The sequence below is a fragment of the Diorhabda carinulata genome, chromosome 1 (assembly GCF_026250575.1).
Source record: "Diorhabda carinulata isolate Delta chromosome 1, icDioCari1.1, whole genome shotgun sequence".
Classification (NCBI taxonomy): Eukaryota; Metazoa; Arthropoda; class Insecta; order Coleoptera; family Chrysomelidae; genus Diorhabda; species Diorhabda carinulata.
In genome coordinates this window covers 13,110,485-13,135,600 of record NC_079460.1, presented here as the reverse complement: position 1 = coordinate 13,135,600, position 25,116 = coordinate 13,110,485, and the positions used below count along the sequence as shown (strand labels likewise).

General features: G+C 29.0%; 3 protein-coding genes across 3 annotated transcripts; 2 read left to right on the top strand and 1 right to left on the bottom strand.

Moving 5' to 3' along the window:
• Positions 1-204: 204 nt before the first annotated feature.
• LOC130896001 (inosine-5'-monophosphate dehydrogenase) lies at positions 205-11,124 on the top strand. The gene is made up of 9 exons (XM_057803724.1): positions 205-654; positions 869-978; positions 1,299-1,347; positions 1,402-1,503; positions 2,421-3,084; positions 6,940-7,179; positions 7,459-7,615; positions 9,854-9,997; positions 10,720-11,124. The coding sequence occupies exons 1-9, from the start codon at positions 625-627 to the stop codon at positions 10,823-10,825; spliced, it is 1,602 nt and encodes a 533-aa protein (XP_057659707.1). The 5' UTR covers positions 205-624; the 3' UTR covers positions 10,826-11,124.
• A 2,785-nt stretch (positions 11,125-13,909) lies between these two features.
• On the bottom strand, positions 13,910-17,616 carry LOC130896006 (uncharacterized). Its single transcript, XM_057803736.1, has 3 exons — positions 15,387-17,616; positions 14,571-15,290; positions 13,910-14,513 (listed from the first exon to the last, which is right to left on the bottom strand). The coding sequence occupies exons 2-3, from the start codon at positions 14,629-14,631 to the stop codon at positions 14,242-14,244; spliced, it is 333 nt and encodes a 110-aa protein (XP_057659719.1). The 5' UTR covers positions 14,632-15,290; positions 15,387-17,616; the 3' UTR covers positions 13,910-14,241.
• Positions 17,617-17,951: 335 nt separating this feature from the next.
• Positions 17,952-19,548, top strand: LOC130895817 (uncharacterized). The gene is made up of 2 exons (XM_057803371.1): positions 17,952-18,219; positions 18,384-19,548. The coding sequence occupies exons 1-2, from the start codon at positions 18,034-18,036 to the stop codon at positions 18,543-18,545; spliced, it is 348 nt and encodes a 115-aa protein (XP_057659354.1). The 5' UTR covers positions 17,952-18,033; the 3' UTR covers positions 18,546-19,548.
• The last annotated feature ends 5,568 nt before the right edge of the window (positions 19,549-25,116 follow it).

The window sequence follows — 25,116 nt, the reverse complement described above, 5'->3', positions numbered from 1 at the left end:
AAATTACAAAATTTTTAGGTTTTATCATTAATTGAAAAAAAAATAAATAAATAAAACTTAATATTAGTAACTGCCTCTCGGAGAGGGTGAGCGGATGCAATTTTTCTATATAAAAAATCTTCATTATTTCTCTCCCTCTCCTGAATTTTTTCCATGAATTTCATACACCCTGTATATATGACTCTATTTGTTGAACTAACTGAGTATTATAATTTTTATGCTGAAATCGGGAAAATCTAGATTTTATATTACATCATATCGTCAAAATAATACTCCTTATCACAAATGTTTTCAATTTTATTTCAACAAAATTGTAAAGGTGGTTGTCTAAATGGGAATGACCTTACTAAATTTTAACACGCAACTACTGATTGGTGTGGGAAGATGGTGATACGATAGGCCGATGCAAATGGAGCTTTAATAGTGCGGCTTGTTGCTTATATTGTTTCTAAGGAACAAATAAGTTTTCTTAATTTTGTAATACTTGAGATTTTTCTCGTTTAATTTTTATAGCGTGAGAGTGAGTGGCTATAAACACAATCAACATAATAACTGCTGTTATTGATTTTTTCATTCCCTAACCTGCCTTTTCCACCACGTGGGATATACTTTTCTTATTTTTAAATGGTTAAAAACCAGGAAAATCACTCAAATGTAAGTATGCAGTTGAAAAAAATCGATAATACCTAAGTACGTAACTCTCAATATACGAAGACCTACTAATTTCTTTTAATTACATTAGCAAATAATGCGTACACCGATACTATCTGATTGATATTATAGCATATTTTATGAAGGTTAACCGCACGGTGTTGCAAATTACTATTAATAATAATTTAGCAATTATTTTTGTTATAAATGCTTGTAGAATATGGGTGACCAGAATCATAATTCTAATAATAGTACAGTTGACATGGATCTTGAAGATGGTCTCTGTGCCTTTGAGTTGATGAATAAAGGCAATGGTCTTACGTATAAGTAAGTAAAAACATAATTATATACACAATATCCAACACAACATAGAATACTAGACTAACTACTTAAAGAATACTATGTTTTAATAGACTTCAGAAAATAAAGTAATTCAAATAATGTTTATATTTTATTTAACATTTTTTTTATTTTTAAATTTAGATATAACAGGTAAATGTAATTATAATTACACTTTAAGGGTATCATATTTGAATTGAATAAATAAACAATTATCACATTATTACTTAATAGAATCTGTTGGAATTTGTATAACTTGTATAATTGAAAAATCTTTGGTTCAGTAATTTTTTCTTTATTTTTTACAGTGATTTTATTATTCTGCCAGGTTATATAGATTTTCCACCATCGGAAGTTGTGAGTTCATATCAATAATCATTTAAACTAAACTTAACTATATATTTTTTCTAGGATCTTTCTAGTCGTCTTACGAAAAAAATCACTCTTAAAGCACCATTTGTTTCATCCCCAATGGATACAGTCACAGAAGCTGACATGGCCATAGCCATGGCTGTAAGTAATATTTGAATGTGTACTATAATTGATATAATTACCTATTCATTAATACAATACTTAAATCAGATAATATATATGATTTATAATTTGGTCCTAACCATCTCAGACTTTCACATTTATTATTTATTATCATATTCAACTATTGTAAAAGTTCATCTTATTAGAAAATAATTGACCAAAAATTGTGATGTAAGTATTTTCAATAACTGTGTGTATTTTTCATAAAGCCAAAAAAACATTTGGGGGCTATGATAGCAAAACAAATGATGAGCATCAGCGATCAAACCTAAAGTTTATGAACTTATTTGGCGTTATAAAAATACTTACATCACAATTTTTGGTCACTTTTTTTCTAAATAGGTGAGCTTTGTAATAGTTAAATAATTTCCTTTCATTTTTTGTGTCTTCAGTTCAGAAAATCCTATAATATGTACAAAAACACATGTTTATAATATTTCAATAGTTGAAATCCGTGGAATACTTCACTCGGGAGTATCCAGGATGTTCCATAATGCCAAGTCAGATCAAACTTGCTCATTTGATAAGCAGGTACACATTGTTAACAACCACAACAAATTAGACTTTCCATATTTGCATTGTTCATTCATTGGTAGAATTGCATGTAGTTCAGTATGGTAAATGTTCACTGTGATTTACAGTATCGATGCACCCATGTTGGTTAGACATCAAAGTATTATACAAGGAGGGAAAGTTTGAATTGAGGATATATCCTAACTGTTTGGAAGCTTGTCATTGTGGTATTTTGTGATAATTTATTTGGATCATAATGTATTCAATTGATAATTTACACCTTACTAATTGTGTAACTGTCATATAAACTTCAACAGTCCTATAAACAATGCTACAAATTCATATCAGCTTACTGTTTATATTAGGATTCGTTTTTTTTGTAGTTGTGTGGTGGCATAGGAATAATTCATCACAATTGCCTTCCCTCGTACCAAGCCAATGAAGTATCAAAAGTGAAAAAGTATAAACATGGTTTCATCCATGACCCAGTAGTTCTTTGTCCAACAAACACTGTATCTGATGTACTTAAAGTAAAAAGTGAGCATGGATTTTGTGGAATTCCTATTACAGAAAATGGAAAATTAGGAGGAAAATTAGTAGGAATAGTAACTTCAAGGGATATTGATTTTTTGGATGACATTAACTTTCAGAGTATTAAACTAGAACAAATAATGACAAAACTAGAAAATTTAGTGACTGCACAATCCGGGGTCACACTAACAGAAGCCAACCATATTCTAGAAAAAAGTAAAAAAGGAAAATTGCCGATTGTAAATGCGCAAGGTTGTCTGATTGCTCTTATGGCTAGAACTGACTTGAAAAAAGCCAAGAGCTATCCTATTGCATCCAAAGATGACAATAAACAGCTTATTGTTGGTGCAGCATTAGGAACCCGAGAGGAAGATAAAGCTAGGCTAGCACTTTTAGCTCAAGCAGGAGTTGATGTGGTAGTACTGGATTCTTCACAAGGAAACTCAATCTACCAGATAGAAATGATCAAGTACATTAAAAGTAATTTTCCCAATTTGCAAATTATTGCAGGAAATGGTAAGTTTTTCAACTTCATCACAAAATTTATACATTTTACATGTATTATTACTCGTAATGGATCATCCTATATATTTACAATCTATTAATAACTGGGTTTGAAAAATAACACACTTATCAGCTGCAAATTCTTTAATGCCTTCAATTGGTTTTTATAATAAGTAACAACAGGATTCTTGTCTATTGATTCAATAGAAATGTATGATTAACATTATACTAATTCCAAATATTTATTTTTGTCAATTTGTTATAGTAAACGTATTTTGTATGTACTATATTGAAATAACAGAATACATTAAAGATGTTTTTTGCTGTTTTTTGTTTATAGTTATAATTTCTGATCATTGATGTGATTTACAAATTGCAAAATATGATGTCGTCATCAATTTATCTTGAGTGTTTTGAATGAAGAAATATGTGTTGCAAATATATTTATACTTCTTTGAAACCATTTATTGATGACGAAAATTGTTTTTTGTATTCTAGAATCAAGTGCAACAATAATTCACATTTAATAACTGTTTGAAAAGTATGATTGTAATCAGAACTTTTGTTATTACAGAATGACCTCTTTTTAATTGTAATTGGTGAATATTGATTAAAGATGTGTTCTATTAATAGTGTAATAATTAATAAATAGCTTTATCGGTTTTATGTTGAAATAATCATCCAAATAGGCTACAGACAAATATCTCACAAAAGATATTTACTTATGTAATTTTTAAGCAGTTGAAACTAAATAGATTCATGTTTATAATATATGGGGTATCTTAATTTATGTTTAAAAATAGCTTTATTTAAGGAAACTGTTTCTGTCATATAATTTGTCAAAAATCGTTTAACCCATTGACTCATTCTTGATTATTTTCAATTATAAAGTAATTGGTTGATACATTGTTATGTGTGTTAAAAATCTTTATTCACAAACACGCTTAACAATTTTACAAATGATACATGAATTCAAATAATCCCAACAAAATTTATTAAAATGGTATTTACATCAACTTTTTATATTGAAATAAATGCTAAGTATTCAGAATAATAAGAGTAAACAAAGTTATTTATCTGGTCATTTCTTCTTTCTTCAATTTCAAATTCTCCTTCCTTTTTTTGTTCAATATTCTGCTTTTTTGAAAATTTTCTTTTGAATTTTTGAGTTAACCAAAATATCAAAATAACTATATAAATTATTATCATTATTGAAAATAATCCAATTGTCGTATGGCTTTGTGGATTTTGTATCTTTTGAATTGCTTTTATGTTTTTCGCAATTTTATCTATTTCATAGTTTTACAAAATCGATTTTACTTAAATTTGATAACTTATATATTTGACTGTTTAATAATTCAAAATATAATTTTGGCAAAATTATTGACTTCTTTTAATTTGGGTATTAATTAAAAAGATTTCATTTTCCATTTGAATTCTATAATTTCCTGAAATCATGATAATTGATGGTTTCTTATTTCCAAATAACGGTCTGAAGCACATTTAGATAACTCTTTTGTTTCTGAATTTGGAATCACCAAAATTTCATTATTGGTCACTAGTTCAATAATAGTTTCCTGGAGGTTCACATCTCTAACATAACAGTTTGTAAGAGAGCAGCCATTTAACAGTTCTATAGTACAATTGTTTTTTAATTCAAATTTTTCTTTGCAATAATATTTTTCTTCTAAAATTAGGCATTCTTCTTTTATTAAAATGACTTCTTCTGGAATCTTGGCCAAGTAGGATTGTGGAGGAATAAATATTTTTTAATTTTGGATAACAGAATATAAATGGAAACATTCAGTAGTTTTAGATTTTAATATAGGTATATGGGTAAAAAAAATTATTTTGGACTTGAAAAAAGTTACTTGAGAGTACAGAAAGAGATAATAAGTGAAAATATTCCTGAACCTTGGAATTTGTTCTTCTTTATAAATAGTTTGTAAATATTGTAACATTTCTAAAATTTATAAAGTTACCGAACTATGAATTGGATTTAATTTAGAAAATTTAATTGCGTTTTCCATATTATCAATTAGTGTAAGTTTTGACTATCCAGATTAATTTAAGTTATTAATTCCAATTATTTTTTGATTCTTTTTTTAGGCTCTTTTCTAAAATTTCCAGATTTTTTCCTATTTTCTTCATATCCAACAAGATTTTCAAAGACATCTACTATTTCTTTCTTTTTATCATAATCTTTATTATATAATTCTTCTGATGTAAAATTTGGTTGATGATTTTGTCTCTGGAAATATCTTTTATTATTATTGTTATGTCTGGTAAATCATTGAAATTTCTTGATGTCGTAGATATTGGTTCTGTTTTAGGTAGTTTGTCCATGTATTTGATTTGCTCGGCAAACATTTTTCCTCGGACCAAACACCTGTGCATTGGTCGGATAATTGTGACGTTGTTGTGGTTATTATAATCATTATTATATTGATTATAATTTTTACTTCGTAGATAATTAAATTGATTTCTGTTATTATAATTGTTATTATTATAATATTGATAATGATATAGATAGTTGTTTGTTGATTTATTATTATTATATTGACTATTGTGAGAATTTCTTATTGGATATGAATTTGATTTAAAATTATTATTATTCGAAATTTAGGTTCATAAAATTGGCCATAAAGTTTCTCGAATTCATAAACATAGGCTTTTGCGTCTTCTAGAGAGTTAGGCTTATTCAAATACATATTATTTCTTATTGTTCCTGATCATCTTGTTATAAAGGTGTTAAGTGCAGTTTTCTCTTTTCTGTTCTAGTCAATCCTTGTAAAATACAGGCCGAGTCCTATTTCTTGTCCCTCGTAGATCGTAGGTGTTCGCACTGCGTATTATAATACGAAGTCGAGTTTTTTATCGCTATAAAGCGTAGAAAGTTCACGACCGCACGAATCCTACTGTGACTGCGCCAATTAAGAATTTCACTCCCGAAACTCAATTTATATAAAAACTTTATTTCCTAAAACACGTTACAATTTTACAAATGATGAATGAACTTAATCTCAACAATTGAATTAACAAAATTCATCAAAATGGTATGTACAACTTCTATTTATGTTGAAATAAATGCTGAGTAAGTATTTACGAAATATGGTCTTTTTATGTTTTAATTTTAAAATCGTCTGGATTTTAAATATATGCTATAATTCACCAATTGAAGCATTTAAAATTATTTATTATTTAGATAATATAAACATGAAAACTATGAAATATTTCTTCATATACCACATTGATGACTTATCTGATTATGAGTTGAAACAAAAAGATTTTGCATAGATGTTACATTTAAAAAGGCAACATAAAATTGTCCCTATGATGGTCTGGTGCTTTGTTTATAATCATTTCTAATGCTAATTTCATTGGTATCGCTTAATCTAGAAAGGCAATTCTGATTGTATAATGGGAGTTTCATTAGTTCATTTGTTGTATCAAGGGAATCCCATCATCGAAGAGAGAAAACCGCTTGAATTTATTTTCACGTGTCTTAATTTTGTACAACATGTTTGAGGTTGTGTATCCAACCAGACACCTTTTTCTTGACTTTCAAATTGGAAAAGCCCAAAATATTATATAAGAGAAAAACTCACAATCACCTAAAAGAAGACAGAAATCATAAACGACTAAAACTTGATAGGCCAAAAGATTCATAATAGAAGGAAAGATGGAGAAAACTCCTGAAAACAATATCGGAATTAACTACCCAATCAATAAAATAAATTTTAATTAGTCTCATCAAGCTATTTATTTAAAAATAAATATTGTATATTTTTCACATTAACTTACATTATCTTTATGTTTATATTCAATTAGAAAGTTTATATCACTTCACGTTTTCTTCTATTGTAGTTGTTACACGAAAACAAGCTAAAAATCTAATAGATGCTGGAGCAGATGGTTTGAGAGTCGGAATGGGTAGCGGAAGTATTTGTATAACACAAGAAGTGATGGCTGTAGGAAGACCTCAAGCTACAGCTGTTTATAAGGTCAGCCAGTATGCTAAACATTTTGGAGTACCCATTATTGCTGATGGAGGTATTCAATCCATAGGCCATATTACTAAAGCACTTGCTCTTGGTGCTTCAACAGGTATGATTGATTCTGCTGTCGATTTGCCCCAATGTTACGTTCTAGTGTCCTATCATCCGATTTACTTGCTTCAACAAAGTGAACATCTGTTTCAGGGTTGTTGTATCATTTTATAGTGTAGTTTTGGAAATCTGTATTGAAGTTTTAAAAATGAAGCCTATATGTCTTTGTGGTCTTTTTTAAAATTTTTACTTCATTGTAGTTTTCATTTCCAAGTTATCTTCGTAACTGTTATAAAATCTCCGAAACTTTAGAAATTTAAACTATTCTTATTTTTAGTCATGATGGGATCCTTGTTAGCTGGTACCTCAGAAGCTCCTGGTGAATACTTCTTTTCTGATGGCGTGAGACTTAAAAAATATCGAGGAATGGGAAGCATAGAGGCTATGGACAGAAAAGATGCCATGGGATCAGCTATGAACAGATATTTCCATAAGTAAGCATCTTTACTTGATTAAAATTCAACTGAATTTTAGTGAATAATTTATTTGTTAGACAGAATAACTAAAATCTTTTTACTAAGGTGCAGTTATAACCCAAGTTTTTATAATTTATATTCATAAATATACTGAAACTACGACTTGAATAAAAAGTTCAAAGTAAGTAGGAATATTAAAATAGGGACCCTATTTCCAAAAAATATTTGCAGTAAGTTAGAGAAAAGTACCAATATAAAACTGTATAACTTTTTAAAACGTAGATACAAAAATTGAATGAACTCAATGCAATATTTTAAGAAAACTTGATAATATAGTTAAAAACAATCAGAATGCACACACAAGCAAAATTGAATATGACACCAGTAATTTAGATAATACAAGAGAAAAAGGTTAATTACTCACAAAAATTAGTGAATTTAGCTAGAAATTAAAAACAAACTAATATATTATAATGCCACAAAAACCAAAGAATTTTTAAACCAAATTAAAATAACACTAAAATTATACTGATACCTGTTATTTTATATAGTGTAGCATCAAGAAACTTTTATTATTTTCAATCTCCATTGTAAATGATGTTTTTTATGATTAGAATTGAATACTTTGCTTACGTTTTCAATTCAATTTTTTGTTGCAGCAGTAATAGAATCAATAATCAACGTCGTTGTTCTGGCAGAAGTCACTAAGTCCAAAAAGACATTTAGTGAACAGTTTGAAGGTTATTAGGCTGCGCTGTAGATGAATTATTAGACACTACCACTATTAAAAAACAACTACATGTAGCAACTAGTGAGTTTTGTCAGTATATAGATCGGCTAATTTTAGATCGAGTTATGTGAATCTATGATATTGCTGAAAATTGGACTTAGTGACTTTTGCTAGAACATTGATGTTAAGTTTGCTAAGACAGTTTCCTCAAGTCTTCAATCACTAATTGTGCTGTAACACTTGATATGGATGCCCTCATATCACAACCATAAATTGATTTATATAATTCATTCTCAATTTGAATAATTCCAGCTTTATTAGATAATTCTTCATTGAAAAGTTTTAGGTGTTTGTTTTGTTTTATTAATTGTTTGAAATCCACGAATTCATATCGATCTTGGAAGAAACAAATACAAAATATTTATACTGTCATATCCTCTAAAATATGTGGGCTACTTGAATTACATAAACTTGACTTACCTCTTTGACCAATTGTAATAAATATTCAAAATCCTTTTACCCCATTATCTAATTATTCTAAAAACAATTTTATACAAACATAAATATCAAAATACATGGGATTTAAAAGACAAAAATTCCTAATTTAGATGTAGTATCTTTTTTCTATTATAATTGTGAAATATGAACTTAATAAAGAATGGAACAAAATTAGAAAACTAGCAGTCGAGACTATTGTGTGCAATATTATCAATCATATCAACCAAATCAATTATTTTTAAGAAATTAGTATAGGAAAACGTTGAGAAAACTGTCTTATACAAAATTAACATAAATATCCCAATCTGTTTCCTTTATTTACATTGTTACATTACTGAGAGAAAATATTCAATTTTTCTCATAGAAAACTATATTATACTCAACCAACATTGAGAAAAATAATTTTATCTATTTTCCTGATGTCAAATCATTTGAAAACAATAGCATATAAATAGAATTGTGTACAATATTAACTTGTTCCTCCAGATATCTGTATTTCAAATTGTCATTTCAAAAAAAATATCAAAGATTATTAGTTCGACTGATAAAGTTATCCAATTATCAGATCCTGAATTCAAATGCACAGTTGTCAAAAATACAAAAGCTGCATTTAGAGAAGATAATTATCTTGCAAAAATGATAAATGACATATCCCAAAGAAGGATAGACGAATGAAACAGATTATAAACATAAAAATTTAAAATACCTTTCCTTACCATACGTACAAGCACTTACTTAACAGCTATCAAATTATTTCAATAAATATGGAAAAGGGAATTTTTATAAATGGTTCATATACATTAAAATCCATCAAAGATAAATAGAACCTAAAGAATTTGAACAAAATGTAACTATAAATGATCTAAATTGATTGTTGCTTGTTATTGTTTAATTTGAGATATAGTATATTTAGATAATGATTGAAATTAGGTAAAAATGTAAAAAATATTTTATTTATGTAAATAGACCTACAATCATAATTGATAAAAATATCTATGAATTAAGAAATTTATTGAATTTATTTTTAGCGAGGTAGATAAATTGAAAGTAGCCCAAGGAGTTAGTGGCAGTATTGTTGACAAAGGATCAGTATTGCGGTTTGTACCTTACCTACAGTGTGGGATTAAACATGGATGTCAAGATATTGGTGTGAAATCACTAAATGATCTGAGGTATGTAATCATTTTTCAATATATTGATGTATCCAGAACTCATTTTTTTCAAATATCCCATACTATTTCAGCCATGAAAATGAATATGTATGATCTCATCATTACTTAACGAAGCTGCCTTTGTATGAATAATAAAGAAAGATTATTTTTAGTGGAATTAGATTTTCTCTTTTTGCTTTTTCCAGTCACATTTTTCATGTTGTTTTATTATGCATAACCATGGGTCAAAGAAAGTGATTGAATTGTTTATTTCCGAGAATTTCCTTCCTCATTTATTTGATACACTCAATATTTTTTTTATTTTCTTAGTAATGATGTGGATAAATAGTGGATAGTGGATAAATACAGAAGAAATAAATACAAAACTTTACTTACAGAACTTAATTTATTAGATGGTGTGTCTAGTTTTTGAATTTTAAAGTGGGACTTTCTCTATTGCATTGTTCGTTGCACAATCCAAGTTAATACCTTGAACTAATTTGGTTTTTAGTATATTTTCTACAGTTTAACTAGAAAGATACAAATCTTTTTCCAAAATCGTTCAAGAAAGTTGCTACTTCTCAACCAAAATCATTTATTAATATTATTACTCATGGGAGTTTTGGTAGTTGGCGACATTCTATATTTTCTATGAGATTTCATAATGAGTATTTATTTACTTTGTTCTTAAACTTGTAGGTTTGTAATCAACTCAACTTAAAATTTCTTGATCATTTTTTCAGGGAGTGGATGTCTACTGGTAAACTTCGTTTTGAACTCAGGACACATTCTGCTCAAGCAGAAGGAAATGTTCACAGTCTATTCTCATATGAAAAGAGACTGTTTTAAAATTTAATCAATAAGTGACGGCTTATACAGCCTTTATTTATATCCATTTGATTATGAGATTATGTTTCATATTGTTTAAAAAAAAATCTCGTAAGCAGTAAGTTTTGATTCAATAAAAAATTCGCTCAAATGCGATATAATCATTCAAAAGTTATGGGGATTGCACCATTAAAATTATTTGGAAATATTTTAAAAGCTTATGTCATTTTATGATCATTTTTATAAATTTTGATACAGGGTGTTACTTTTTGTACATATTGATTAAAAGTTGTGCTAAATAAACGTATTTTGTGCCAAAAGTGAACATTTCATAACTGTTATTTAAACAATGTGAATATTGTTATAAGTGGAGCTTATGTGGAGGCAAGAAAACTTGATAATTGCGAGTAATATGAAGTACGTGGTTTTAGAGAAGAATATAAAAACTTAAAGTTGGAATATCTTTCTCATAAAAAGTCGGAAAACCACTGAAATATAAACCCGAGGGGAAATAAAATCGCTATTCATAGTCACTTGTGAGATAATCTACCTTATAGGCTATGTATATACTGGAGACTTAGACTTCAGGTGAAAGAGATGAAAAAAAAATCCGGACCAAGTTGCTAGTAATAGTACGGCTGTTAAAGGAACACAAGACAATAGTGGACAATGATGAGCAGATATGTAAGATGTTTGAAAAGACGATGGAAGCAATCACAAAATTGAAAACAAATAAACTGGATACCTCATAAAGAAAAATGGATAAATGAAGAAAGAATCTTGTATTGACAGGAATTTAAGTGTGACAGTAATGTATTGGAAAGAAAAGCAAAAATTATGTATACATTTTGATACTACGAAATGGCGAGTATTAATTGAAATATGATTCCACCGTGACTTGTAATGATAGAAGATTTTCAATGAAAAAATTATATTATGCATTATGTTAGTATTATCCTCAAGTATTTCTCTGAGAAAGACAGGAAAGTTGGAAATTTTAAACAATTTTTAACGTTTATTGGTTTTGAATATAGGATGTGTTTGACAAACTTATGCAGTTCAACTACAATATTTTAGACAACGGAAAGGATGGACATTTGAATTTAATTTCTGATTTATCTTTGCAGTAGTACAATTTCAGTCTTTCTTTTCTTGCACATTATTGTTATAATTAATTCGAAGAAGCCTTTATTTAAGCTTTTAAAGTTGAACTCTTCTTCTAGATTTTTTATGCACATGATGATTTTTTATGTTAGCAATATTTATTCATCCACTAAGGAATAGCTTCTTAATTTCCAACAGTTCAATAGGAATTTGTATATGTCTTGATTGATTATATTAGAAAGTGGTTCTTATAGTTATAGTATAAGTTACTAAATTATCGGATAACTGAATTTTTTACTATAACTAATGCTAGTACATTAGTTATACAGTGAATGACTGGATTATTATAGAAAAACAAGTTTCAATGTAAAAGACAAATCTAATTGCCAACTGTTCAATATAAGAATACAATTATAAACAATACATTATTTTTTTAATACTGAACTGAACTGGACCAAGTAAGGATACTATGTATTCGAAAAATTTCATGAAATCAATGACTCCACACCGGCAATTATAGTCTACAACTATGTTAGTATTGATATCGTTATGTTGGTTGGGAACAATGTACAAGTGAGACAAATTACCTATTTCTCCCGAACGCAGAAATTAGAGAGAAATGTGTCATTTTCTCACACATTTCATTGTACCTCTAGAGATATGTTGTTTTTTATGTCTGAAAAGTTGGACAGTTTACAGCCGGTAGAAAAAAATGATCCATGTAAATTTTCACCACCAGCTAATTTTTACTCACTGGCCTGTGTTGTGGACGTACTTCATCAATTATATTTTCCTATATTGGAACAAACGTTATCAAATAAATAAAACAAGTAATCACCAAATAAAAGTCATTTAAAAACAAAAAAATTCGCAATTAATTTGACCTGTTCAATACCTTTTGAAAAATTGTGAAAGTAAACATAACTTATGTATTTGTTAGCTCCTTATATCATCACAAAACCATTTGTTGTCCATAGATTTGACCTGATACAGGTTAGTTACAAGATTGGTATATATATATATATATATATATATATATATATATATATATATATATATATATATACATATATATATACATATATATACAATGGCTTATCCTATATATGTCGCTAAAACTGTAAAAACCTGACAAACCTTCGACCGATTGTTTCAAGTATTCAAACTCCTCTTACCCTATTGTCTAATTTGAAATATATTTTTTAAAAATTTTATATCAAACAAATAGTATATCAAAAACACCTGGAATTACAAAGAAAAAATTTAAAGTATAAAAATTCTTAATGAATATGTATTTATTGCGTTAGATGTAGTTTCTTTATCTACAAATATTCTTATCCATTGTGAAAAATATGTTAATAAAAAAATAGGATAAAATTGAAAAATATACAGAAATACGTCAAAACGAATTTATAAAAGCTATAAAACTTATACTTCCAACAATATACTTCAAATATGTTTGTGAGGTAGTGTGTGTGAAGTTATTTGGAAGTGTTTAAATAGTTTCCTCTTGCATAAGGTGGTAATATGTTGTGTGTCAGATAGTATTATTATATTACTTTGTTTGGAAAGTGATCCCTGGCGGTGGGTGACGTCAGGACTCCCGTTGTCTATTATTGAAAAGAATATTTGCAGTTTTATGTAGTCTATTGGATATGTGGTTGTATTTATAAACTTAAAAACTACAATCTGGAAAAGTCTATCTTTGAACTTTACTTTTTCTATGACACTTTTTGTAAGTGATAATTTCCCATATTTTTTCCATTTTCACTATTCATTTACTTCACTCTGAAATTTTTGTGTAAAAAAAAGTTATTTAAATAAAATTAACAAGAAGTATGGCAAGAAAAGAATGAATCGTAAATTGTTTCATCCAATGACATTTAATTTCCAATATCATAGGTTGTAATATTGTCACATTGTAGTTTATACTTAGGGTTGCCACCTTTTTCTGCAATTAAGGTATATTGGTTGTTACAGGTAAAAAAAGTACATGGTATCAAGATAAATTACAATTTATTTGTATTTATTATGTTTGAAAACATATTTTTGTCGCTAATGAACAATCGTACATCGTCTCTATAATTTACAAGTAAAAAGTAATTCATTCTTTGATACTGTATAGACTCTATAATCCCAACTAATAAAAACCAAGGTGGTTCGGATTACCCAAGCAGTTGTTTTTTTTTCAAAATCTTTATTATGAAACGCAAAAAAACAGTAATTACGAATAAGTAACACTAAAAAATATATGTATAAAAAGTAAGAATATGGTAAGTATTAATTTCTAAAGTAATTTGTAATTTTCGCTTACTTTACAGATCTTTGATTATTCATTTTAATCTTTGAAGTACAAGTATATCATTTAATGGAATATCATTTTCTTCGGCCCATTTTAAACACAGGTTTAAACTTTTAGCTGCTACAGCGTTTTTAACAGTTTTGTTTTGATTATCTAATTCCGAGCCGTCATGCTCGTTAACTTCAGGTTCATCTCCATCTGCTTCTTCCAGCGGTAACAGATCTTCATCATTTTCAACCCAATTACGTACTTCTACGTTTGTTAGATTTGGTTCTGCCAAAACATTAAGCATTCCAGCAATATCTAAAAAATATAGTTGAATAAAAAAAATAATAATAAACGACAAACATTTTTATTTACCTTCTATATCTCCATCCAAAGAAAGTAGATCATATTGAATGTCTTTATCGTTATCGGACATAATGTTGTCCCAGCACTTCTGCAAGACTTCAGAAGAAACCTTCTCCCAAGCATTGCATAGCAGACATACTGCATCTTTTAGGTAAACAGTTTTTAACAACGCTGTGTTCGTTACTTAATAAAATGTGTGCTAAAAGGCTTTTTCGGTAAAATAATTTTATTAGTCTGATAGCATTTTGATCCATCGGCTGCAAGAGTGCTGTACAATTTGGTGGAAGGAATTAGCAGAGGATTTGTATTCAACAGAAATGTCTGCGTTTTTAAATGCTTGTGGATTTTTTGTCTTCCCCATCACTAGCATCTTTAGTTGTGACCCATCTGCATTGCAACAAGCTAAAAATGTTACTCGTTCTTTGCTTATTTATCGACCTGTTGCGATCTTCTCTTGTGAACGAACTAGCGTTTTTTCCGGAAACATTTTCCGATTCGCCTGCGTTGTATATTTTTAAATCTCTTTAAATGTAGTCAAAAAAGGATTGACGACACTTTGATCGTTGAATAGTTTTTCCCCGCACACTTTTACAGCACGCAGACTATGCCTTTTTTAAACGTTACAAATCCAGCCCCTGCTAACTCTAAAATGATCATTTCCATATGTTTCGGTATAAAACTGTCTTGCTTTAGCAGATAAAATTTCAAATTGTTGATGTGTTTACCATGCTAAAAAGAATAAAATTCATTTTTAAATCGTATGCAAATTTTTAGGAACCAGCTGTACAAAGAAAAGTACTAAAATTGTTTTAAAATTAATCCTACCTGTCGATTTCAGACTTTTTCTGTTCTATGTACAGATTGTAGATCTCCCAACCCCATACTCAGCGGCCAATACTTTTCCACTTTCTCCCTTGTTAAGTCTTTCAATAATTTCACTTTTCTGTTTTATGGACAATATCTTGTGTTTTCTTTTAGGGGGCATTTTTATTTAAGCAAATATTAAAATAAAACCCCAGTTATATCACCTAAAATGATATTAGAAACATCCCAGGAAAGTATGTAAATATCACGCTTAAAAGCGTACAAAAGCAGTGAGAATGCTGCACACCTGTTTAATGTGAGTCTCAGATATAAACAAAAGGGAAATTGGGGGAATCCCTGAACATCTAGTCATAATTTTCATAGGAAATAGGCCTAAAAGTGCAGGTTCGGATTATCGAGTACTATGAAATTCGGATTAGAGAGTATCTAATGTATTGAAAATGCTTGCTCGACTACTGAAGAGTTCGGATTATAGAGTCTGCACCGTATTATATTTCAAAGAACATATATAACTTAATCTGGTTGTCTGTTACTCATTTTTAAATATACAAATCTGAATTTGCGATAAAGAAAGTAACTCAAGTAATTTCAAAAAAAGATGTCTGTCCGAAAAATATAAATCACAGCACATTCTTGCGTCTCAGAGCTAACTGGGACTAAACTAAAATCATAAACAAACCAACCGGTACTTGCAAGTTTTAACTTGTCACACTCAACGACAAAATATAAATATGCGCTCGTATAAAGTAAACAAATAAGGGCCACTGTTATTTCTGGTTTGTAAGACACGCCATTTCGACTTTCGCTTGAAAATATGAAAGAGAAATTTGTTGAAAATGTATTATTTTGAAATTTAATGAATGGATTATGTGATGGGCAAAAAATTTTGACTGGTATGTACATACCAGATTATAAAGTTGGTTTAATAATAATATGCAATAAAGTATTATTGCATATTTATTTGTTCTCTTATGAGAACAATAAAGTGATATAACGTACAATGCTTTATTATAAAATACGGGTGGCAATCCTATTTATACTCTTTCCTAAATGTCTTTTGAATCACGATCTTATAGCATTTTAGTGAAAGTATTAATGTTCATTTGGTTGCTGAACAAACTTTCAGAGCATTTTTCAAATATTGATTCACTTATTTCTGACCACAGTTTGTGTTTATTAAATTAGTTGTTGGAGTAAGGATATACCTATATTTAGATGTACATTACTAATTATCGAGTTATTGAGATTCTAGAAGTAACTGTTGACATTTATGAAAATATTTATAGGAGTTTTTTGGTTTCAAGGAAAATAAGATTTTTTGGAAAAACTGCATTTTATGAGAACACAATGGCCATAACTTATTTTCATGACTAATAGTTATTGTAGTCTATTATGTGAAATATTTTATATGTAACATGCTCAATTGCATATCAAAAATATAATTTTCAACTGAATTGTGTTTTCTTCCAAATAAATATTAGCTATTATAGTTACCGAATACTAAGCCAGGATATTTATGTTTTTTTGATAAATAAATTAAAATATTAATTGAATTATAATGGTCATATCAGGCGATTTATTCATTATGAATAGTTGTGAGCATATATATAATGCTGCTGTATGGACAGTTTCTATAAGTGGAAGCTGTTCTTACTAAGGAAGACAATGATAACGCTTTCTCTATCCTTCGAGGTTCCAGCTCGGCTTTGCACATTCTCAAGAATGCGCAACGAGGTATCTGGAACGAGAGAGAAAATAGTATACTGTCGTAGTGATAGGCAAATGTAAAAAATATATCAATATCGTATCGATATGTTCAAGGTGCGATTACGACAGTTTAAAAATCAACAACTCTATAGGGTTTATAAGACATATGTCATCAGAATCATCTTTGTCTATTGATGCAGCAACTTCAGTTCTTGTTCCAGATTTTTTCGTTTTTGAAAGGGTCGGATGCTTCAACATTTGCATATAAGCATTATAATGCTTTTTTTTAGATGAGTGGCTAAATTTGTAGTATTTTCACACGTTTTATATTCTTTACCGCATAAATTACAAGAAACAAGTTGATTGTTTCCTTTTTTTGCGAAAAAATTCCACACCGCAGACATTTTCAAGGTAAACAATAACAAATATAAAATAAAAACTCATAATAAACCATGCCACGTAAAATAACTTGCCGTCAATAAACTGTCACTTATGTATGTACACTACACCTTCTCTCTATACTGGGCAGTGTTTGTTTTTTAATTATGAATTTGAATTTATGTCAATAAACCTACGCTTTTTGCGAAATAAGATAGGATTCTAGTTGTATTTTTGCATATTCTGATTTTCTAATACTACTCAAATTGTTGTGATACTGTCTCTATAGAACATTGCTACATTGAGAATCTGATTGTATGAAACTGAGGAAAGTTAAATAACTTTAGTAGTCATTTATTATTAACAATATCTAATAATCTAATATCTCACAAAAAAAACTTTTTTGAAATCTGCTATTAAATTATATTATTCGCTAAAAACACTTGACTAAGACAAATGACATTTGACAGAGCGGTAAATACTTGTTTGAAGGTTATATTAAAAATTACAGCATTAGACAAAATAGTATGTAAAAAGTCTTGTTACATGACAATAAAGCAGAATGTTGGGTAATATAATAAACGGAGGTCAACTATCCATCTTTATTAACAAAAATGTATCAATTATTGGTTTTGTTACTGAAAAGGCTCCCAATGGCTTGTGGTTTGAAATAAGAACAACAGATAATCAAATTGTTCGCGTTACAATGAAATTACCCATTGATCAACCGCTTGATGGTTATGTAGAGGTGAGCTGAATAATTTTTTATACTCTAATTTTTCTGGTACATTGTAATTTTCACATACAAAAATATTCTTTTGAACCGATATTAGTTATGTTATTTCATAATAATTTCATAACATAACTAATATGTAAGTAGTATGCAATCTTAAATATATATATCACTTTTAGGTCCATGGTGTTTCAACAGGGAAAGGTATAATTGCAGACAGTTATGTAGGGTTTGATAATGATAAATTTGATGCTAAGTCCTATAATTTACTGTGCACATTTCTTCACTCTATTCCACGATTGTGGGATACTGAAAAACTTAAGGAGTCTTCTATGATTTAGTTTATATATCATGGGCTTAATAATATAACTAGGTAATTGAAAATTCATTGTTCGAGATATTTGTTATTGCATTCTTTATATACTTGTACCTTTTTGAAGCAACTCAGTATAGAAGATTTTTTTAATTTGCAAATAGAGGTTATAGTGCTTTTGTGGAAACATAATTTATAAAAAAAATTATCCTTTCTTTTTCTCAGATATATAGTTGTAGAACTAACTTTAATTGAAGTTTTTTTGAATATCTTATAGAGGGATGGGGATAAAAAAAAAATAATATTTTGCGTAGTTTTCATTTATTCTCGAAAACAGAAAGTAATCCAAATTTTAGAAATCAACTTTACGGTACTCTAAAACTTCTAAGAAAAGAGACTAAAATCATAGTTTTAATCTCATTATTTTTTTACTTGTCAACTTCTTTGAATGCTGATTAAGGTAGTCTGACATAAAACTTATAATAATGTCGTGGCTGGGGGCTTGCTATGGAAAAGGGATATCAGATCATTGTACTTTAGTTTGCAGATGGTTTTGAGAGTCTGGTATAGAAGCTGCAATTGTTTGTTAGATGTTGTATAGTGTTTGAATTACATTTGACAGCTTGAAACTCTTCATCATCAAAGTTTTCTTTGAATGTGAAATAGTATGGAAGACTTGCCTATTTAAATTAGTTTGTACAAAACAAGGTTTGCAATGTCTCCTTTTTTTGAATCCGTAAGCACAATTGATTTCCGGTCACTTGTCCAACAAGTTTTTCCCACTCTCTTAAATTCAGTTCTGATTGCAGAATGTATCAAACTTGGGATCAATATTTTTAATGTTTAATAGACCACAGCATATATGCTGCTACAAATTGATTTAAATTCGCAATCGCAACACAACAAAGAGACTGGAAGTATTCAAACAAACAAGAAGCTATCTAGAGTTACCTGCTTTTTGAGTTTAATTTTTATGAAGAGTTTGTTGTATCTAAAGTTACCTAGTTATAAATAAATATTTCGTTTTCTAATTGTCTGGTTTTAACATTTCCTAATAGATATTACTAAATAAGTTTTTGACTTATCCACTTTTAGCAATGAAAATAAGAATACTTAAATAATATGCTGATGTTGATATCTCAAAATCGCTAAAATTCGAGTAAACTAGTTTTAGTTTTAGACTCATGATATGTTAAAAATCATACAATTTAGATAAATAATAGTTGTTTGAATGTTAGCTTTTCATTTTTTTTTATTTTTGTATAAAATACCCAAATACATGTTTTTCAACTTTGTTGATTCTTTTAAATTATACATTTTATTATGTTTACAACATAACTATTTGCAAATGAAAAATACATGTGAATATTTTGCTGGTGCTAACATGTGAATATTTTGCTGGTGCTAACATGTGAATTTTTAGTTGTTAATTGGACACAAAATTTTGAAAGTGGATAAAGTTAGTGGAATTCAAATATTTTTGATGAAAGAAGAAACTTCTTTTGAGCATCCAATTGAAAGTTTATCGTTATTAAAAATATGTATATGGCATTGGATCAATAATCAAGTTTCTTAGGTTCTATGATACCTATTCCTGTTTGTCTACAACTGGTAATTTCGAAAAACTCGTTAAATATTGAATTACTTGTGTATTCGGAGGAATACTGAATGATGGGCCATAACCCACTAACTTAATGTTTAAGATAAACACTGAATTTTTGATAAAATTTATTTAAATGTACCTATTTTGTATGCGTAACAGAAATAACAGGAGTTAGAGAAAGATGTAGAAGATTAGCAGTGAATATAATGGTAAGAAGTGAAAAGTGCATGTCAAAGTATGAAGTGCACATTGGAGAAGATATACAAAGGAGTAATTAAAATTGTACACATGAATGGTGGAAGGACACTAGAATTCAGTACCTACAAATTGTAATTTGGATTTTTTTATATTTCACTTTAAGGAGCCCCCACAAGGGTGGTCATTGGCACAGGAATAAAAAATATGAAATTGCATAATGAAGGATTATCATGTAACTGTTACAATACAAAAATTACATTGGATTATCTTTTGTGGTAAAGGTTGGTAACTTTGAAAAACTCCCAAGTGTTTCCTTATGTTTGGGATTTATATTACATTGTTGACATGTGGCAATCGGTGAGATATTATTTTTTGGGTAAACGAAAGTAGATGGATTGATGTTGCGTAGTGCTGTCATAATGTTCCTTCATCAAGGTGTCTAAGAGCTTTGAAAACCGGGAAAAGACGGAAATGTCGCAGTGCTGGGAAAAACTGGGGATTCGACGTATATTTTCTACTAAACCAGGAATTTTCAGTTATTTTGAGTGAGCCAACCAGGCACAGTAAATTGGTGTTGGTATAGCACAAAAACGTTCCAACTGATGTTGAAAATCGCATCATCCAATCGGAACAATATGTTAAACGTCCCTTGTAACTGCACTCTTACTGGCTCACGTATCCATTACTGCATAACTAACGCTCTCTGACGTCGCCTAATATTAACACCGGTTTTGGGATTCCCCTGAAGCTTTCAGGGTTTTATGTTTTTTTGCAAAATACATTTTTAAAGTGAAGCTTAGATTTGGCACAAGGTAACCTACCAATTTATTTTATTTATTTAACAAGTGGGATTAAGGTAAGTAACCGAATAACATGTTTATGTTTTATATTAGTTCTTAGGTATTGTAGGTCAGGGTTGTTTTGTTTTAAACATTCTGTTACACGTTTAAATCATGTTTATAAACATTTAAAACCCATAAACAGGCTTTTTTTCACAAATTCTGTACTTAAAAGAAAAGATCATAGTCAACCATCCTGCAATACATTAGGTGAACAATTTTTCTGCATTTTTATGTATTTGAATAAAATGGAAGGCAATAACAATTTTCCAAAAATTATTGTCGCGTACTTCAGCGTAATTTTTAAAAAGTAAAAAACAAAAACATTTTTTTGTTTAAATATAATATACATTTTTCCAACATTGTAGGTCATTTGGTAGATTGAAATGGCCTACATACACTACCTGCGCTACTGAACTGCACACTTAGAATTCCAATTTTTCTACAAAAATTAAGCAGCTTATAACGAAGTTTTTCTCGATTAAAAACACATCAAAAAACAGCTTCATATCTGAAAGAAAATATAATGAGTAGGGCAATCTAAAGAGATGGATACATTTTTTTAAGTTGGACCATTTCTTTATGAAGACCTAATTTGAGTTCTTAACAACTTAATGAGATGGTGCGTTGCAGGCGAAATTCTTCAAAGCACCCCTAATTATAAAATAGACTGGTCAAAGATAAGATCTTTCGTAAGGATTGTAGAAACTCTTTGATGTATACGTTTCCAACTTTTGAAAAAATGACCCTTAGCATACCAATTAACTGAAGCAATAAGTTTCCAATACATTGGAAGAAGTAAACAGGGCTTTTAGAGATATTCTGACAAATTAGATCACTCTTAAGAAACATGAAAAACGATTCCAGATGTGATAGAGTAGATGATTTTTGGATGGAAATGATCGAAAACAGTAGTTTAAAAAAGGTGATCATTGCTTATGGCATTCCGACAGCAAAGAGATTATTTTCGGTCAAAAAGATTTTGGTTAAAAATTTGAAAGTGGAATCTTGAAGACTCTCAAAAATAGCTCGCAGCAGTGGAGCAAGAATTTGTTAAATTAAAATAATAACTTGGTTGTTTTCTTATACTTGTATTCTCTAACATAATAAAAGTGTAGTAAACCACGAAATTTCAACCGGGAAAATGTGAAAACCAACCAGAAAAAACCGGGAGAAAGACGGAAATTCAATTTTCAGTTTTTACTAGAATCTTATAAAGATCCCACCAAAAATCTTGGATTACGTTTTTGAAGTTGGGAGTTAAAATATAAGATCATCATTCAAACAGGACCAGTGAATTCTATCTATCTAACTAACTGCACTACACACTCGTTTATACATACAAAACGAAGTTCCCAACAATTCTAGAAAATTAATAAACAAAAAAAAAATAAATAAATAAATAGATCTTCCTAGAAATTAGTTCAAAATAAACAATGTAAACAAATCGCCTGCTATGACAAAAACTTGGGCGGGCCGCGACTTTGTTAAATCTTCGAATTCCATTATAACCGGACAGAGCCGACTTCATGTCGGGGACGAGTTCGTAACAATATTTATTAAATTGGCATATGTACTACATTGCTTGTTTTATAAAATAACAAATGTGTTTTGGACAGTTTCAGTAATTAATAGTTTCCCTTTATACTAGTGTTTATTTCTATATTCTGAAAAATAAATGCAATCATATATAGATGTTATATGATCAGATATACAAGGAAAGGACAATTAAATTTAGGTTATTGATCTAGCCCCTACCATGAATCACTTTTTGCCAATCAATTACAGGTTTTTCTGCTTACTACGTCTTCACAATAAAATGAACTTTTTTTGGTTCATCAGTATAAACAAGTTGAAATCTGCTTTATTATTATAGGTAGGATAAAAATATGCAAATTCTTGAGTCCTTTTGAAATTTAAACAGTAATCTTAAATATATTAGTATGTAAATTATTAATAGCTTGGCAGGACCGAAATAATTATGAATTGAGAAATTCACCTTTCATGATTGATATAAATGAATAAATATTTTTTCTGTTGAAAATTCTATTTCCAATTGAAAACTGTGTGATCCTGAATTGTTTAGTTTTTGAAGACTACCGACGTGTTCTTTGTTAATTGAGTTTGGTTGTTCAGACTTATAATGACTGTCAAAATGTGATAATTTTTTTTTAAATTGACACTAGCGGACAATTATTTTGCTATAAGTACATTAATATTCTAATGTAAATATTATTTTATTGGAAAATGTGAAAGATTTTCTGTCTTGGAAGGAAACTCACTCTTTGGAATAGTCAATAATAAAATAAACAAATTACACTAAATAGTAATTAATAATGTTCGTGTCGATTTTGTGGATTTGAAAATTTATCAAATATTCGATTAGCCCATACAAATGGACTTGGTTACGATTATAATAACGTTTGCGTTAGTTTATTGGTATCGGTTCATAGGGATATTTTTCTCAACGGACACATGTTTTCAAAAAATATAGTTATTTTGATTAAAATAATAATTAAAATTTCGAAAATAGTATAGGTATGTTTAAAATACGCCCCTGATCTGACATCCAGTTTAGAGATGTAGATCAAGTTTTTGAGGTAACTGATAATACCCACCAAGAGTTCAATAATCTTGTCCTTCCAATAAAAGTATCTTTATTTGCCATGAATGTCAGAATTCTAGGAAAGAGTTGCATAGATATTTATAGATACTGTAAATATTTTAATTGATGAATAATTTAGATTTAATTTATCTGTCAGTTTACTAGCTAGTAAATTTTAGGGACGTGCATTTATAGACCATTTACTCTTCTCTATTGATTTTTTTAATGGCTTCTCCATTCACTCTGACGCTAGATAAGTTGCCATGATGAAGAATGAGTCTTGAAAAAAATAGCTGATTTATTCTCTAAAATGAACGACATATTGTAGAAGAGGTCGTTTTAAAAAGAGTTGTGGTCTTACAGTATGTTTTCCTTACAGACAAGTGACAGAAATTACTAAGGAAGGGTAGTAATGGGTTTATTTCTTGGAAAACAGTGCTGTTGGATCCAAAGTATAAAATTGAGAAGTTAGAAATAACATGAAAATAATAATTATTAACACTACCAACAGACAAATTTTACTTTCTTCTGAAAATAATAGAAATAAATTTCGGTAATATATTTTCCTATCAATTAAAAGTATAATCACGAAACTGGACAATGATGTGAAATTTAAAGTTCATATTAACCAATGAATGAAGCGAGAATACTCCAACTTAAAAACTCTTAACCCTCTTTGACGATATTTCTGTCCTTTTAATCATTTTGACACAAATATTCGAGAGCTGATTCATATGCTTCACCCTTGATTCATTTAAAATCGAACATTAGGAAATAAATTCTCCTTTGAAGTAAACACATTTTCTCTATCGATGTTCTAGCAATTAATGCGTTTTCAATCCACGTATGTGGTTTTTAAGTATACGCTACACGTAATTTTAGAACTAAATTGGAATAATAGGCACCTGTAATTGTGGTTCTCATTTGCAGGTAGAATACAAAAAAATTATGCCTTTAGGATCTGAAAATATGATTATCACGACCTTCCCCACTTAAGATTGTATTTTGAAATTTTGTCAGCGGTACTGATCCTCGATATTTCCACTCCTTACACTGCATTTGTCTTGTCTTGTCTATACTGCGTTGTAAGATGACTGAAAATGTCTTTTCGAGTTTGTTTGTATAAATCATACAACATTCATGCAGACAATTTTTTCAAGTTCAGCAATGCAGTAAGTATATTAACTACTGCATGGTAAGAGAGATCATTATCCAATTATTTGTCAATCATGGAGGTCAAAGACTTTTTAAAAATATTTTAGTGTGTTGTAGGGGTTATGAATGCTTCTCCCCTCTGCATATTCGTCTGTCCACAATATTGAAACTCTCGACATCACCTTTTTACTATGTTATA

Bases quoted from the DNA above. Each gene is read 5' to 3' on its own strand.
- LOC130896001 (XM_057803724.1), top strand. From the start codon at position 625: ATGGTTAAAAACCAGGAAAATCACTCAAAT. The intron at 3,085-6,939 runs GTAAGTTTTTCA...CTTCTATTGTAG, and splicing joins GCAAATTATTGCAGGAAATG to TTGTTACACGAAAACAAGCT. The intron at 9,998-10,719 runs GTATGTAATCAT...TCATTTTTTCAG, and splicing joins AAATCACTAAATGATCTGAG to GGAGTGGATGTCTACTGGTA.
- LOC130896006 (XM_057803736.1), bottom strand. From the start codon at position 14,631: ATGTCCGATAACGATAAAGACATTCAATATGATCTACTTTCTTTGGAT. The intron at 14,514-14,570 runs GTAAATAAAAAT...TATATTTTTTAG, and splicing joins TTTGGATGGAGATATAGAAG to ATATTGCTGGAATGCTTAAT.
- LOC130895817 (XM_057803371.1), top strand. From the start codon at position 18,034: ATGTTGGGTAATATAATAAACGGAGGTCAACTATCCATCTTTATTAAC. The intron at 18,220-18,383 runs GTGAGCTGAATA...TATCACTTTTAG, and splicing joins CGCTTGATGGTTATGTAGAG to GTCCATGGTGTTTCAACAGG.